This window comes from Aethalodelphis obliquidens, unplaced genomic scaffold (genome assembly GCF_003676395.1).
Source record: "Aethalodelphis obliquidens isolate GAN/ISIS:26980383/991018 unplaced genomic scaffold, ASM367639v1 scaffold7, whole genome shotgun sequence".
Taxonomy (NCBI): domain Eukaryota; kingdom Metazoa; phylum Chordata; class Mammalia; order Artiodactyla; family Delphinidae; genus Aethalodelphis; species Aethalodelphis obliquidens.
In genome coordinates, this window is record NW_020837951.1 from 6,100,486 (window position 1) to 6,118,088 (window position 17,603).

General features: G+C 41.0%; 1 protein-coding gene across 3 annotated transcripts in view; it reads right to left on the bottom strand.

Moving 5' to 3' along the window:
- GPR107 (G protein-coupled receptor 107) overlaps positions 1-15,232 on the bottom strand; it is a 43,644-nt gene extending 28,412 nt beyond the window's left edge. Inside the window, exon 1 of one of the 3 annotated variants that reach the window (XR_003432442.1) lies at positions 14,652-15,232. Coding sequence is in view for 2 of the 3 variants with exons in the window: in XM_027104536.1 (XP_026960337.1) it covers positions 14,652-14,792 (141 nt within the window). In the remaining variant the exon portion in view is untranslated. The remainder of the gene's footprint in view (positions 1-14,651) is intronic. The other 2 variants (XM_027104536.1, XM_027104535.1) reach the window with 2 other exon arrangements.
- Between the last annotated feature and the right edge of the window lie 2,371 nt (positions 15,233-17,603).

The window sequence follows — 17,603 nt, forward strand, 5'->3', positions numbered from 1 at the left end:
CAGATCTTCAGCAGAAAAATCAAACTGACTCCTCCCATAGCTAAGACACGTTTTACTGCCGTTAGGAGGGCTCTATTTCCTAGCCCACTCTTTCACTCGAGGAACAGAGCTCTGGAGAGGCTGCTGTTACGAGCCGAGCAGAGGGACACAGTCCCGGCGGCCCTCCCGGCCTGGGTCTGGGGCTTTGGCTCCTGCTCTCCCTCACCGGCTGCTCAAAATCCAAGGCTCTGGGTCCAGATTTCTACGCCTTGGGGCAGCCCTGGCTTGTGTTATTTTGCCTCTGGGGTTTCAGCTCCCTCTCTCCCTCTCCCCTTTATCTGGCCGTGGGACTTTCCCTCCTCTTTCTAGGAGCCCAGCTATGCATTTGCTAGACTTCCTTCCACCTCCAGGTGGGATGGAGGAGCTTGCAGCAAACCAGCACTCCGCGGGAGAAAAAAAAAAAAAGCCAGATAAGATAACTTAACTGTTATCTTCCAGAAGTCATCTGCTAGAAGACACTGGAGAGCTGCTAGACCACAAAAACCAGAAAAGCTGGGCTTCCCTGGTGGTGCAGTGGTTGAGACTCTGCCGGTTCATGCCCCGGTCTGGGAAGATCCCACATGCCACGGAGCGGCTGGGCCCGTGAGCCATGGCCGCTGAGCCTGCACGTCCGCAACAGGAGAGGCCACAACAGTGAGAGGCCCGACCTCACTGTACCGGGGGCGGGGGGGGTGTGCGGGGGGACAAAAAACCAGAAAAGCTAAAGCTCCCAGTCTTTCCTGGGACTCTACGAGAGATGAACCTCCACGGAACATGATTTGAGTGGGCATCTTCTCAGTTCTCCCGAAGGTATTACAAGGCTACTACCATCCTAGACTCACAGGACAGAAATTAATTCAGCTACATATGATGGATCACTTTGGACTTTAGGGCTTAATACTCCGGCAAAATCCATAGATGAGAAGGGCTACAGAGGGACAATGAAGGAAAATGAAAAAATTCCTGCCCCACGCAACGTGGATGGATCTCACAGACATAACACTAAGCAAAACAAGCCATATTCCCCATAGGTATAACAAATTCAAATTCAAACGATGGGGGAAATACGCTAAAGGCAATAGAGCTCAGGATGGTGGTTGGTTATTCTTGGTAGGGAGAGACCTTCCAGTCACTTGGGGGATGCGGCCTTTAGGAGCTTCTGGAAATGCTTGGTAACATTGTTGCTGGTTGCACAAGTATTCTTACACAGTGGAAATTCATTGAGTTGTATGCTTACAATGAGTATTTTCTTTAGCATGTATATTATACTTCAATAAGTTTAAATTTTGAAAAGTATGTTTGTTCTAATTTATCACGCATTTAGATGCTGTGTAGCAAAAATGGAAGCCTGTTAATCGATTTTTATATCACATAGTCCACCACAATGTCTATTTTCTAGGTTTGGGGGGGAAAATGTTTCAATTGTAACCTTATAACAGTGATTTTTTTCCATACAAACTCTATTCCTTTATTGTTTTTTTTTTCACTTTTGTATAGCATTTCACTTGATAATACAATGCTATTAAAAACATGTTTTTGAATATTTTAAACAATCACAACAGCATCACAACTCCCTGTTTTCAGCACTTACCAAGAACTGGGTTATGTGCCAAGGGCTTTCCTATGATGTCTAATCCTTACTCAGCCCAGTGTGGTTAAAAGCAGTATCCCCATGACAGGGATGAAGACACAAGTTCAGAGATGAAACGCTACCCAAGACTATGGACACTCTAAGTGGTAAAGCTGGGATTTCAACACAGATCTGAGGTGAAAGCCATTTTCACACCACTATCCCCTAATACTGCAAAGTAATAACAATATAACATTAAATGCAGGTTGGAGTACCTAGAAGAAATGGACAAATTCCTAGAAACATATAACTTACCAAGACTCAATCTGAAGAAACAGAAAATCTGAATAAGGAGACTGAATCAGTATTCAAACAGTTAAGGAAAAATTAACACCAGTGTTTCTCAAACTCTTCCAAAAAATTGAAGAGGAGGGAACACTTCCAAACTTATTCTACAAGGCCAGAATCATCCTGATACCAAGCCTATAAGGACACTACAAGAAAAGAAAATTACAAGCCAATATCCCTGATGAACAAAGATGCAAAAATCCTCAACAAAATACTAGCAAACCAAATTCAACAGCACATTAAAAGGCTCATACACCATGATCAAGTAAAATTTATCCCTGGGATGCAAGGATGGTTCAACATACGTAAATCAATAAATGTGATACACCACATTAACAAAGTGAAGGAAAAAATCCTATGATTATCTCAGTAAATGCAGAAAAGGCATTTGACAAATACAACATCCTTTCATGATAAAGACGCTCAACAGATCAGGTATGGAAGGAATGTACCTCAGCATGATACAGGCTGTAATATGACAAGTCCACAGCTAACATCATACTCAACAGTGAAAAGGTGTAAACTTTCCCCCTAAGATCAGGAACAAGGCAAGGATGCCTACTCTCACTATTCAACACAGTACTAGAAGTTCTAGCCAGAGCAATCAGACAAGAAAGAGAAATAACAGGTATCCAAATTGGAAAGGGAAAAGTAAAATTGTCTCTGTTCAGAGATGACATGATGTTATATATAGAAAACACTAAAGACTCCTCCAAGAAACTATTAAAACTAATAAATTCATGGGACTTCCCTGGTGGTGCAGTGGTTAAGACTCCACACTTTCAATGCAGGAGGCCCGGGTTCAAACCGTGGTCAGGGAACTAGACCCCACAAGCATGCCGCAACTAAGAGTTCCCATGCCACAACTAAGGAGCCCACCAGCCGCAACTAAGACCTGGTACAACCAAATAAATAAATTAAAAAAATATTTTTTAAAACCTAATAAACAAATTCAGTAAAGTTGCAAGACAAAATCAACATATAAAAATTAGTGGCATTTCTTATACAATAACAAAATATCTGAAAGAGAAATAAAGAAAACAATTCTATTTTCAATAGCATAAAAAAAACAACAGGAACCTCCCTGGTGGTCCAGCAGATAAGACTCTGCACTCCCAATGCAGGGGGCCCAGGTCTGATCCCTGGTCAGGGAACTAGATCCCGCATGCATGCCGCAACTAAAAGTTCACATGCTGCAACTAAGAAGTCCACGCACCACAACTAAAGATCCTGCATGCCACAACGAAGATCCCGCATGCTGCAACTAAGACCCAGTGCAGCCAAAATAAATAAATAAATATTTTTAAAACTTTGGAATAAATTTTACCAAGGAGAAGGAAGAACTATACAATGAAAACGACAAAAACACTGATGAAAGAAATTAAAGAAGACACAAATAAATGGAGAGATAAGCTGTATTCATGGATTGGAAGAATTAACATTGTTAAAATGTCCATTCTATCCATATCATTCAGTGTAATCCCTATCAAAATCCCAGTGGCATTTTTCACAGAACTAGAACAATCCTAAATTCACATGGTACCACAAAGACCTTAAAGCAATCTTGAGTAACAAGAACAATGCTGAAGGCATCACACTGACTGATTTCAAAATGTATTACAAAGTTATAGTAATCAAAATAGTATGGTACTAGCATAAAGACATATAGACCAATGGAACAGAATACAGAGCCCAGAAATAAATCCACTGATTTATGTTCAACTGATCTTTGACAAAGGTGCCAAGAACACACAGTGGGGAAAGGATAGTCTCTTCAATAAATGGTGTTGGGAAAACTGTATATCCACATGCAGAAGAATGAAACTGGATCCTTTTCTCACACCATATACAAAAATCAGCTCAAAATGGATTAATGACTTAAATGTGAGACCTGAAACTGTAAAACTACTACAAGAAAACATAGGAAAACAGCTTCTTAACAATGGTCTGGGCAATAACTTTTTGGATAGTAACCAAAAGCACAGGCAACAAAAGAAAAATAGACAAATGTGACTGCATCAAACAAAAAACTTCTGCACAGCAAAGAAAACAATCAACAGAGTGAAGAGACAACCTACAGAATTAAGAAAAATATTTGCAAACCATGTATCTGATAAGGGGTTAGTTAATATCCAAAATATACAGGGAACTAAAACAACTCAATAGCAAGAAAACAAATATCCTGATTTAAAAATGGATAAAGGGGCTTCCCTGGAGGCACAGTGCTTAAGAATCTGCCTGCCAATGCAGGGGACACGGGTTCAAGCCCTGGCCCGGGAAGATCCCATATGCCGTGGAGCAACTAAGCCCATGCTCCACAACTACTGAGCCTGAGCTCTAGAGCCCGTGAGCCACAACTACTGAAGCCCGCGTGCCACAACTACTGAAGCCCGCGTGCCACAACCACTGAAGCCTGCATGCCACAACCACTGAAGCCTGTGTGCCTAGAGCCTGTGCTCCGCAACAAGAGAAGCCACGACAATGAGAAGCCCGCTCACTGCAACCAGAGAAAGCCCGCGCACAGTAACAAGACACAACACAGCCAAAAATAAATAAATAATTTTTTTAAAAAAGGATAAAGGATCTGAATAGACATTTCTCAAAAGAAGACATAAAAGGTGCTCAATATCACTAATCATCAGGGAAATGTAAATTAAAGCCACATTGAAATATCACCTCACACATGTTAGAATGGCTATTATCAAAAAGTCAAAGGACAAGTGTTGATGAGGGAGTGGAGACAAGGGAACTCTTGTACACTGTTGGTGGGAATGTAAATTAGAAGAGTCATTATGGAAAACAGTATGAAGGTTCCTCAAAAAATTAAAATTAGAACTCTAGGGAATTCCCTGGCAGTCCAGTGGTTAGGACTCACTGCTTTCAATGCCGTGGCCCGGGTTCAATCCCTGGTCAGGGAACTAAGATCCCATAAGATGAGGGCGTGGCCAAAAAAAAAAACCTCTATATGATCCAGCAATCCCACTTCTGGGAATAAATCCAAAGGAAGTAAAATCACTATCTTGAAAAGATAGCTGTAACATTATTCACAATAGCCAAGATATGGAAACAATCTGAGTAGCTGTCAGCAGATAAATGGATAAAGAAAATGTGTGTTTATGTATGGACTATTTTTCAGCCTTAAAAAAGAAGGAAACCATGTCATCTGCAACAACACAGATGAACCTGGAAGATATTACGCTAAGTTAAATAAGCCAGACACACAAAGACAAATACTGCACAGTCTCACTTATACGTGGAACCTAAAAAAGTTGAATTCTACAAAGCAAAGAGCGGAATGGTGGTTACCAAGGCTGGGGGTAGAGGGAAATGGAAAGATGTTGGTCAAAGGGTACAAAGTTTCAGATACGCAGGATGAGTAAATTCTGCAGATTTAATGTACAACGTGGTGACTACAGTTAACAATACTGTATACCTGGGGCTTCCCTGGTGACACAGTGGTTAAGAATCTGCCTGCCAATGCAGAGGACATGGGTTCGAGCCCTGGTCCGGGAAGATCCCACGTGCCACGGAGGAACTAAGCCCGCGAGCCACAACTACTGAGCCCATGTGCCACAATTACTGAAGTCCACACACTCTAGGGCCTGTGCTCCACAACAAGAAAAGCCACTGCAATGAGAGGCCCATGCACCACGACGAAGAGTAGCCCCCGCTCAACGCAACTAGAGAAAGCCCGCGCGCAGCAACAAAGACCCAACGCAGCCAAAATAAATAAATTTATTTATTAAAAAAACCCAATACTGTATACTTGAAATCTGCTAAGAGAGTAAATCTTAACTATTCACAAACATACAATCAATTTTTTTTTTTTTTGCCTTACACGGGCCTCTCACTGTTGTGGCCTCTCCCGTTGCGGAGCATAGGCTCCAGACGCGCAGGCTCAGCGGCCATGGCTCACGGGCCTAGCCGCTCCGCGCCATGTGGGATCTTCCTGGACTGGGGCACAAACCCATGTCCCCTGCATCGGCAGGCGGACTCTTAACCACTGTGCCACCAGGGAAGCCCATACACATACAATTTTTATTTGTCAATTATATCTCAATAAAGCTAGAAAAAATATTAAATGCAAAGAACAGAAACAAACTATATACAGTTAAGAGCTAAATTTGTTTTTAAAAATTAAAAGGTATACATATTTACAATTATTTATAAAGGATTTGAAAGAAATTCATCAAACCATGAAAAGGTTAGTACCAGTGGGATGGTGGGTAGCAATTTTTTCTTTATACTTTTCTATATTTTCTAAATTTCTAACAAAGACCGTGTGTTAATCTGTAATTACAAAAAAAAAAAAAATCAATCGTTATTTCTAAGTATTACCATTTGCCAGTAATAACTGCAGGACCCTCGCCTAACCTAACCTCTGACACTCCATTTTAAGCTATTATGTCACCATATCAAATAAGATACGTATGGAAGTGACTCTGTAAACTGTATTTCACTATACAAATCATAGAGACACAAACTTTGAGATTGAAAGTAAACAGGAAGGTCAAACATTCTAACCACTCATTCAACTTTGATTTAATTCAATGTAAATAAACCAATATTTACAAAACACCCCTAAGGGCTGAGGCCCAAGAAGTGATAAACACTCAGTCTCAAAAAAAATCTCCAACAGCCAGGCCTAACTGTCCAGGAACAAGGAAACCTCTCCTTCTACCACAAGGAAGCCAGAGATCTGGGGGCCCTGGGATGAACATCCCGCCCACTGTAAGTGCTACAGCCAGAGTGCTACAGGCAACATCTGGGGATGGGGTGTGAGAGGGGAAGAGAGAAGCCTTAGCACTCACATCTGTCCCTCCAGATACTCTCCCAGGTAAGAGGCAGCAATGTCAGTGTCTTGGCAGAGTGACAGAGTAAAAGGAGGCAAGGCAAGGAGTTGCCAAAGTGGGGTGAAGATGACAATATCTGACACAAGCAATGAAGATTTAATTACATTTTCAAAGCCCACTCAAATCATTTCCATTAGCACTGAATGAGCAGTAAGGTTTGCCTGTTTCTCCAAGGATCACAGAGATCGCAAACATTTGACCTTGTACCCAGTACTGTGCTAGGAAGAACTCTATCACCATTCACTCTTATTACAACACTGTGAGACAGATGTTGTTATGCCCATTTTACAGATGAGGCTCAGAGTGGTAAAACTTGCTTAAAATCGTAATGTTAGTAGGTGGCAAAGCCAGTATTCTAACTCAGGTTTGTTTAAAACCCAAACCTGTGCTCTTATCCATCTCATACTTTTTACAGGGACTCCCCTGGTGGTCCAGTGGTAAAGAATCTGTCTTCCAATGCAGGAGATGCGGGTTCAATCCCTAGTCGGGGAACTAAGATCCCACATGCCACATGGTGCAGCCAAAATAGAAAATTAATACTTTTTACAACCAAATAAATGGTATATGCTTTGCTTGTTTTAAATTTTTTTTTATTATAGAAAATTTCAAGCCATCAACTTGTGATCAATTTTGTTCCCTTACATTCCTCCCCATATAGGGGAGGAATAAAAAAATAACCATAAAAACAAGTTATATTCCTAATCACAGTAAACTGCTTATCAAGTTAATTAAATGAATTTGTTCACTCATGAGAAGTCAAGGCTACCAGAACATAAACAAAATACAGAACTGTTCCCAGGTACATATTTATATGGTTGATTGTAAAAACTTATATTTTTTCGTGGCCTTCCTTAGTAGATTTATATTATCTGAAGTTGGTGGAAACATAACTGGCCCACAGTTATAATCTCAAAAGTACTAGTTCAAACAAAGACATAAGCATTAGTTTGACGATGATGATGAAGCCATCTGAATTAATGTACACGTAATTTATCATAGAGGATCTCAGAAAAAAGGCAGCATCAGATCATTCTGGATTATTTCAGACTATTTTGAAAGGTTTTCTGGTAAACAAATAAATAAATTTATTTATTCATTTATGCATGCATGCTGTGCCGGGTCTTAGTTGCAGCACGCCAGATCCTAGTTGCAGCATGCATGCAGGATTTAGTTCCCCGACCAGGGATCCAACCTGGGCCCCTTGCATTGGGAGTGCAGAGTCTTATCCACTGGACCACCAAGGAAGTCCCCTGAAAGGTTTGTTCTTATTTGCAATAAACTACTTTGTAAAATTAAAACTTTAATATTATTGAAATTCTAAGCCAAAATTTTACCCAAAAAGTTTATTTAAAATGTGAAGTTTTGGGGCTTCCCTAGTGGTGCAGTGGTTAAGAATCCACCTGCCAATGCAGGGGACATGGGTTTGAGCCCTGGTCCGGGAAGATCCCACATGCTGCGGAGCAACTAAGCCCATGTGCCACAACTACTGAGCCTGCGCTCTAGAGCCCGCAAGCCACAACTACTGAGCCCGCGTGCCACAACTATTGAAGTCCATGCGCCTAGAGCCCGTGCTCTGCAACAAGAGAAGCCACCGCAACGAGAAGCCCGCGCACTGCAACTAAGAGTAGCTCCCGCTCGCCGCAACTAGAGAAAGCCCATGCACAGTAATGAAGACACAACACAGCCAAAAATAAAAATAAATTAAATTAATAAATTTATTTTTTAAAAAGTGAAATTTTGGTTCTTAATTATGGGTGCAATTTTTTTTTCTCTTTTTCATGTTTTCTGTTTGCATGCAACTTTATTTTTCCCACCACAAATGCTTTACCAGCATTTAAGAACATATATACACCGAAAAGTATACTCTTACTGAAATAAGTTTTCCTAAATTTTCTGGTCTACAGAGAAGATCTGAAATTAAAGGCCAGCAGGGGGTTAATAAACATGCTGAGATCCTGAACCTCACCAACAGTTAACTTAAAATAAGATGTCACCTTTTCCCTATCAGGTTGGCATAAGCTAAGACATAATGTGTTGTGGAGTATGTGGGTAAATGAACACTCTGAACATGCTCATACTCTACTGGTGGAGTGTCAATTGATAAAACCTTTATAGAGGGCTATTTGGTACCTTTCCTAGGAATCTACTCCACAGAAATACACAAAGCTATATGACAAGAATATTCATAGCAGCTTTGTTTATAATAGCTAAAATCAAGGAATAAAAATACACTATAAATTTCCATCAACAAAAGAACGATTTTTAGAAATGGTGAGTCCCTCTTACAATGAAGTATTATTGCAGTAGTTAAACAGAAGGAAGTAGACCCATATATACACTAACATTTTTTAAATGTCCACAACTAATAAATGAAAAAGTTCATTCATTTGACAAGTATTTATTGCGTACCTACGGGCACTGCTCTAGGTTTTGAGAACAAAACACTGAAAAAATGAACAAAAAGGCCTCTCTCACTGAGCTTACATTCTAGTAGAGACAGACAGATAAGAACAAATAAACAGTATGAGCCATCGTCTGCTCAACGGTGATGAGCGCGACAGAGAAACACAGCAGGGAAGGGAGAGGAGGAGGGCGTGCAGCACTGCCAGCTAAGCGAGGCTGGTCAGAGAAAGCTTTACTGGGAAGGCATCTTTGAGCAGGGACTGAGAGGAGCTGGACATCAGCCTGCAGGCGTAAAGAGGAAGGGCACTTGGGCCTCGGCATCCAGGAGTGCCACCCTCAGGTGAACCTCTGCTTTGTGGACGGAGGACTGCAAGAGGCCAGGATGGCTGGACATTGGCTTAGAAGTCATCGAAGAGCTCTGCACACACCCTGACCTGACTTAGATGTTATAAAGTGATTACACCAAAAAAAGGAAAGAAAGAAACATACGTGTGGGGAATGTGTATACGAAGACCTTAAACGTGGAAGGGACACACCAAATGGTACCAGTGGTCAACTCGGAAGAATCCAACTTAAGGGGATAGGCAACAGGAAGGACTGGACTCGTAATAGAAAAGCTCTTAGGTCACCAAAAAGCAAACTTACTTGTCATATAACAAATACTATTTGACTCCTTCAAATGTTTTACGAAAGGTAATTATAACTTCTGTTGTTCTAATCTACACTTTATCCAAGAAAAAACATTTTTGGTTGTCTGTAAACTATGCCTCTCAAAATGAAGTACTGTATTCAAAAAAATCATTTTTATTTGACTTTAAGAGTGAATAGGATAGTTTTTGTAATCAAATTTAATTTTTAAAAATTACAAATGGGGAATTTCCTGGCGGTCCAGTGGATAGGACTCCGTGCTTCCACCACAGGGGGCACGGGTTAGATCCCTGGTCAGGGAACTAAGATTCCACATGCTGTGGCAAAAAAAAAAAAAAAAAAAGACAACTATATTAGGGAAAAAAGAATCAAAGCTCTCCCCTGCCCCCGAGTCACTACTATTTCACCACCTTGTGAAAACTATTCAGAATTTGGAGATTTCCCTCTAATCTCTGTTTTATTTTAATATCATTTATTTTCAATTATAAAACTTGCACATGCTCACAGAAAATGTAATTGAAAAAGTACAGAAAAGTAGCTGCAACCTTACCACTCAGGTATAAACTAATAATAATAGGTTGGTGTTTTCCTTTTACATGTAAGAATATTTAAAACACATTTTTCAGTCATTGTAGCTTTTCAGTGGTACTAACCAAACAAAACAGAAAGGTACAGAGCCATAATTCATAATCTTGCTGCTTGGTGGCATCTATAACAAGATCAGCCACGTACTAAGCACTCACAAGCCCACCACCCAGGTGCTAAGAATTTCTATTTTTATAAACATTGGCAACCATACTTTTTCCAGTAGTAAGCGCTCATTCTAGAAAATCTGGAACACAGACACACATTCATTTCCTCATTCAACATACTCTTCCTGAATCCTTATCTGTGTCAGGCCCTGCGCAATCAATGGTCAGCGAGACAAGTGAGCCCTTGCCCTCAGAAGACTCACAATACCCCTCGCTGTAGAACAGTAAAAGGAATAGCGACAAATATACAACTCCCCACTCCCCACAATTACCAAATGTCTGCATTGTAGTTGCTTCAGAGCCACAGGAAGGGAGGGCGGGAAGGAGGAAAAGAACAGAACTTCATTGACAAAGTTAAGCGCCTTTGTACCTCTACTGAATCCTATTCCCCTCCACCATCGCTTCCCAAGCTCATAAATTGGTTAAGTGCGCTTCTATTTTTCACTGGACGTATCCATAACCATAAACATCATATAGCATTGCTATGTTTTTAAAATTTGGATAAACTGTGTCATGATGTATGTGTATGCCTGGCAACTTGCATTTTCAGACAACACTGTATTCTTTGAGCACCTAACTGTGTTGATACATTGAATATGCTCTAGTTCCTCACTTTGTCTGCTTGTGTTCCATCATTATGTACATCACAGTATATCCATTTCCCCAAAGCATTACTTGTGCATTCAGGTTAATTCCCAATCTTCTGCTGTGACAGTGCTGTTATGAACATTCCCTGTACATATCTTATGCACTATGTGTGTGGGGACTGAGGGTATATATATCTAGATGGCACATTTTCAATTTTACTAGAAATTGCCAAATGGATCCCCAAAGTATATGAACGTTTCCTTACATCCTTACTGAAACTCGATGTCATCAAACATTTCATTTTTCCCAGTTTTGGGGAAAATCAAGGCTGATGTTGACTGAATTTGCATTTCCTGGTACTTCATGAGTTTGAGCACCTCATCTAGGTTTATCAGCCATTTGGGTTTTTTCCTCTGTGAAATGCTTTTTTTAAAATATCATATATCCGGGCTTCCCTGGTGGCACAGTGGTTAAGAATCCGCCTGCTAATGCAGGGGACAAGGGTTCGAGCCCTGGTCTGGGGAGATCCCACATGCAACTAAGCCCATGTGCCACAACTACTGAGCCTGCGCTCTAGAGCCTGCGAGCCACAACTACTGAGCCCGTGTGCCACAACTACTGAAGCCCGCGTGCCTAGAGCCTGTGCTCTGCAACAAGAGGAGCCACCGCAATGAGAAGCCCGCGCACCACAATGAAGAGTAGCCCCCACTCTGATTTTTCACAAGTTTAAATCCATTTATGACCAATGGAAATTTGAACCTGATTTGGTATTTCATGATATTAAAGATTAACTTTTTTCTTTGTTATAATGGCATTGTAGTTATGTTTTTGAAAGAGTCCCTGTTTCTTATAGGTACATACTGAAATATTTATGGATCAAACAACATGATGACTTTGATTCACTCTAAAATAACATAATAAGTACTAATGCTGGCACAATATGTGGAAAGGAGAGCCCTCACAGTTTCTGGTGGGACTGGAAAATGGTACAGTCACTTTGAAAGTGCTTTGGCAGTTTCTTTAGAAGTTAAATACATATCTTCCATATGACCCAGCAATTCTACTCCACTCCTAGCTATCACCCCGCAAAATGAAAACATATGTCCCCACAAAGACCTGCATGTGAATGTCTGCAGCAATATTATTCACAATAGCCAAAAAAGGAAACCCAAATGTCCATCACTGGTGAATGGCTGAGCATAAGGTGGTATATGCATACAATGGAATAGTAGTCAGCCATTGAAAGGAATGAATTACTAATACACAGTACAACATGTATGAACCTCAACAACATAAATAAAAGAAGCCACACACAAAAGATCACATACTGTGTGATTCCATTTACATGAAATATCCAGAAAGGGCAAATCTACGGAGACAGAAAGTAGATTAGTGGTTCTCTGGGGCTGGAGGTGGGAATAGGAGTTAACTGTAAACCAACACAAGGGATCTTACAGAGATGATGGAAATGTTCTATGGCTGAACAGTGGTGACAGATGCACAACTCAGTAAATTTACTAACAAATCACTGAACTGAACACTTAAAATGGGTGAATTTTAATGTATATAAACTATGCCTCAATAAAGTTGTTTCAAAAAGTTAAGGAATCTAAAGAAAGAACAAAAGAGAAGAAATTTGAGAAGACTGAGAAAACCAGAAGAATGATGGAAAATGTAGCATGTGATGAGAAAACTGAATAAAAAATGAAAAGACTTGTTTCTAATTAAAAAATAAAGAATGCAAGTGAGAAGTGATTTGTGTGGGGAAGGGGCAGAATTAGCCACTGGTTAATGGTTACTGAGGCTGGGTGACAGCTACATGGGAGTTCACTATACTATTCTATTTGGTGTATGGTTGAAATTATTCTATTTCTCTCAGTCTCAAGCAAAAGAAGATGATCTAATGTTGCTGCTCTGACAGGCTCTCTTCAGGTGATTTCCATTTCCTTGGGCAAAACACCATACTGTTTAAGAGAAAAGGAGCAACTACAGTACTGACTATGGAAAGGGCACCACAGTACTTGAGAAACAATTACAAAGATGAAAAATATTCATTAATTTAGCACAATATGGAGAAATCAATCACCAGAATTACACCAACTCGGGTTGCTTCTACCACTGAGGATAGTATACTTTTTCCTCTATACCATTATGGTCAGTATTTATTTACCTACTGATGCTGGCCATCCGACACTTTAATTTTAGAAATGCCCAAAGCCAAGAGACATGATCCAGTGTGTCCTAGTATTAGCTTTGTCTCTAATTTATAAACTACATAAGCTCAGTTGCATGACTTCATCTAAGACTCATGATCCCAAACTATAAAGTGAAAGAATTTTAGGAGTTCATCTCTTGGAGTCGTAAACCTGGGGACTAGGGCCTATGGATAAGTTTCCGCAGGATTATAAAAGCCCTAGAAATTCCAAGAAAGTTTTGCCTACATTTCTACCTGCATTTTCTGGGGAGAGATTCAATACCTTTCAGCAGATTCTCAAAAGGAGCCAAGACTCACTTGGCTTCCTGCGGTTGAGAACCATTTTAATCAGGATACATTTTATTTACGAACAACTGGTAGCCAAGGTATGGAGTATGGGTCTGGCCAGGTTTTTTAATCCAGATTCTGTACTCTTTAAACTGTACATTCACAAAATACAATGCTTTGTTAAGGTACTGTTTTAACAAGGCAAACTTTCTACAATCCCACACTTCTAAGAAAATTGTATATTATGAAAACAATGCACAAGGCTTTGAGTCATAACGATTTAGTTTTCTACTTTCCAGATACATTAACCTGCTGAATCGCCTGGAGGCATGTTTTGAGTTATAAAGCAAGATCCAAGGGATCATTCTAGGCCTATCATAAATCCCTTCCCTAGGCAGACAATGACAGGAGCGAGAGATAAAAAGGCAGGCCCTCTAATTAGAAACATATTTTAAATGTTGGGTCTAAATTTCCGGTCACGTATTTCAAGCGAGATTTGAAATTCCTCCTGGAGATACCCGCTTTGATCAGTCCAGAGTGCGCCCGAAGCCGAACCGAGAAATTGAGGCAAAGGTTCTGCCAAGTACAAGGGCATGGACAAGTGGAGACCGCGGACAAGCGAAGTGGGGCATGAAAGTTGGAGGTGAGAAGGGAGGAGGAAAAGCAGGTTGCTGTCGGCAAGGAAGCTAGGGAAACCAGCAGGGACTGCAAGCGCGGCCTCCGGAGTCCTTCGGGGTTACGCCGCAGTTCAGCCCCTTCCCCTCTCTCAGCTCGAATCTTCCTGCTCTTTCCAGACAGACAGGGGACTCCCGCCATCCCCAGAGTTCCCAACAGACCCTTCTCGGAGAGAGGCCGCGCCCGGGAAAAAGGGCGGGAACCCAAACACTCACAATCCCCCCCTCCTCTGGGCCAAAGTTGCCCCCAGCTCCCGGGAGCGGCCGCGGCCTCCGGCCCCCGGCCCGCTCCTACCCGGCCCCGGTCGGCCTTACCTTGAGCGCCAGGTGGTGGACGCGGCCCAGGCCAGGCTCGACCAGCAGCTGCAGCAGCCCCAGTAGTGGGAACAGCCGAAGGCCGGCGGTCAGCCGAGGACTGCGGGAGCCCAAAGAGCCGACGGGCGCCGGGGCGGCCATATTTGTTCCAGCATCACCAGCCGCTTCCTCTCCCGCCCACTTCCGGGGGTTAAAGGGCGGCGGCCGCCGGAAGGGCCTGGAAGGTGGGGTCAGGGGCTCCGCGGCCAGCGGCGCGGGGACTGTGGCTTTTTTCTTGGAGTGTGGGGCCCGGGAAGTCGCCGAGAGGCCTAAGCTGGCTACTTCGAGGCCGTTCAGTTGGCTTCCGCTGTGAGGACTTTAGGTTTAGCCAGAAGAGGTGGCGCCTCCAGTGGGGACCCTGTGGCGGTTGCCATGGCAGCAGTCGCTGGGCAGGACCAGCCCGGTCGTCGCCTCAGCCCGGCGGAGCTTGGAAAGCGACCTTGGGCCTGCGCGACTCGGCCCACCGAGTCACCCCGCTTTCCAAAGGGTGGGGGTACCGCCAGGGTGCCTGGCCGTTGATGGGACTGATTTCCCGAGCAGCGTTGACTCGGTGGAAAATGCCAAGTTCGTGGCTTGTCTTTTAGTCCTTTGGTTTTTTTGAGGCTCTTCACACTGAAATTTTTGACGAAGTGGTTGTAGTGATAGGAATTTATTGAGCCCTTATCAGGCACTTCGTTAGACCTTTTGTGTGCATTTTTGCATTTAATCCTTGGAACAATCTGATGAGATAGGAGGTAGGTATAAGCATTATCCCCCTTTACCGGTAAGCAAACTGAAGCTCTAAGAAATCAAGTCATTTGTTCCAGGTTGAACTGGGAATCACGTGGAAACTACTAAATACTGTGTTATATTGCTTCATGCTAGTTTATCCGACCACTAGAGTATGAATCTTTTAATTCTGTGTGGAAACTTCCTTTGCCTCTTATCTTTGGAATTTGTAGGGAGACCTTTTTTTATTATTATTTTTTAAATTTATGTAAGGAGATCTTTAAGGGAAGGAATCCTTCAACTCACTATTTTTTATCAAGGAGTTGTAGAGGAACGTGCTTATTAAAATTGCCAATAGACTAGCTAGGTTTATTTAGTTTTTAGTTTTTTGAGTTTTTTTTCATTGTTTTTGTTTTGTTTTTCTTGCCACACAAATAATGCATGCTCCTTGTGTGCAATCATTTAAGCAAAAGAGGAGTAAATAAAAACCACCAGGAATCCCAATACTGAGTGACTATCAGTGTACTAATGTGTTTTATGACAGAATCAGATTCTTTGTTTTTAACTGGACCTAGAAACTGAAATTAACATGATATATTTAAATGGAGCTAAAGTGCTGCACTCAGGTTAGAAAGAATCAGTTGGGAAAGTACAGAAGAGAGGAGGGAGGGTCCTAGATCTTTCAGCTGTGCAATCATAGTAGTAAAAGTCATGAATCTATGAATTCTTCCCTTGAGTCAAAAACCAGTACAGGTTCTGTCACACCCTCTGCAAGAACAAAAACAGGGTACTGAGGTGTAGCCGAGAAGCTAGAAAGGCAATGTTTACTATTTGGTGGTTTACTTCTTTCTCCAACCTCATATCCTTAGCCATCTATTGTGAATATGCAACCTTACTTCTTTGAACAGAATTCTCATCTGATCTTACCCCATCTTACAGGAAACTGAGAAGAAGAAACTTCATTGTTTTAGAAATCCACAAAGGAGATAATAGTTAATCTATTTATTGAGCAATTAAGTTTGCCAAATATTCTGCTAAGTACTTTATATGTACATTTTATAATTTAAGACCAAAATCTTTATAAGATCTATATTTTTGTTCCTTTTTTAAAGATAAGACTTGGTTAGATAAATTAATTTATTCAGGATGGTCTGATCATTTATAAATGACTCTCATTCAGGCCTCTCCCATAAAGCCCAGCACTTAATCCCTGTCCTGCAATTGTTTCAAAAATTTCATTTCATATGAGGCTGGAAGGGTCCTTAGATAATCAACAGATCCTTTCACCTTATTTAACAGATGTGAAAACAAATACAAGGAACTCAAGTGATTTGCTCAAGATCACACAATGAGTTGGGTAATTTTTGGCAAGCATCTTTAGAACCAGGACTGGAGCCTCATCTGCTTCAGAACAGGGTCTGCACTTCTTGCACTATACCGTACATGGCTTTCTAATTCTTATAATTTTATTATTATTATTTTTAATTCTTATAATTTTAAATTTTCAAAAAATAAAATCCCAGAATCTGAGTAACCAGTGTGTTATCAAGTGAAATGCAAGAGAAATTTTCAGAAAGTATTTTAACAATCAGCAGTATGAAAGAACATAGAAGAAATGTAAAATAGTTGATACTTTCTTTTAGGTATCTAGAGGAAATACCAAAGGCAGCTGATTCTCACTTCAGTATGAAACTAATCGTTAAAAGAAATGGGGATTTTCAAGTGCAGTTTCATTTTTAAGGGCAATTTACAGTGTTGGAGTATTATTATAGTTTACTTTTTAAAGTGTACCATTTTTGAGAATCTCTGGTTTTAAATTTGAATATAATAGGCTTCTAAAAACGGATTGATCAGGAAGAATATTAATTTTATTTAATATTATAATAACTAGTTTATAAAGTAGAAGACGTTTGTCTTTTAGTCTCTGGAAAACAGTTTTACGAGGGCTCAAAGCTGGGTTCTTATTCCTTGCTTGTTTTCACTTGGGAATTATTACGTGACCTTCACAGGGTCACATACCAATGGCATCTGTCCAGACGTTTATGAGGAATAGTTTCTTCAGGTATTTGAGAACTATATTGTGCCAGTCATTAGCTTGGAATTGAGAGAAGTAAGAAAGGGAACACAAATTACAAAGACCTAAGTGAAGTATTGATTAGACAGTTACTTCTCAAATTCTGTGAAAACTGCTATCTTGGCAATTTT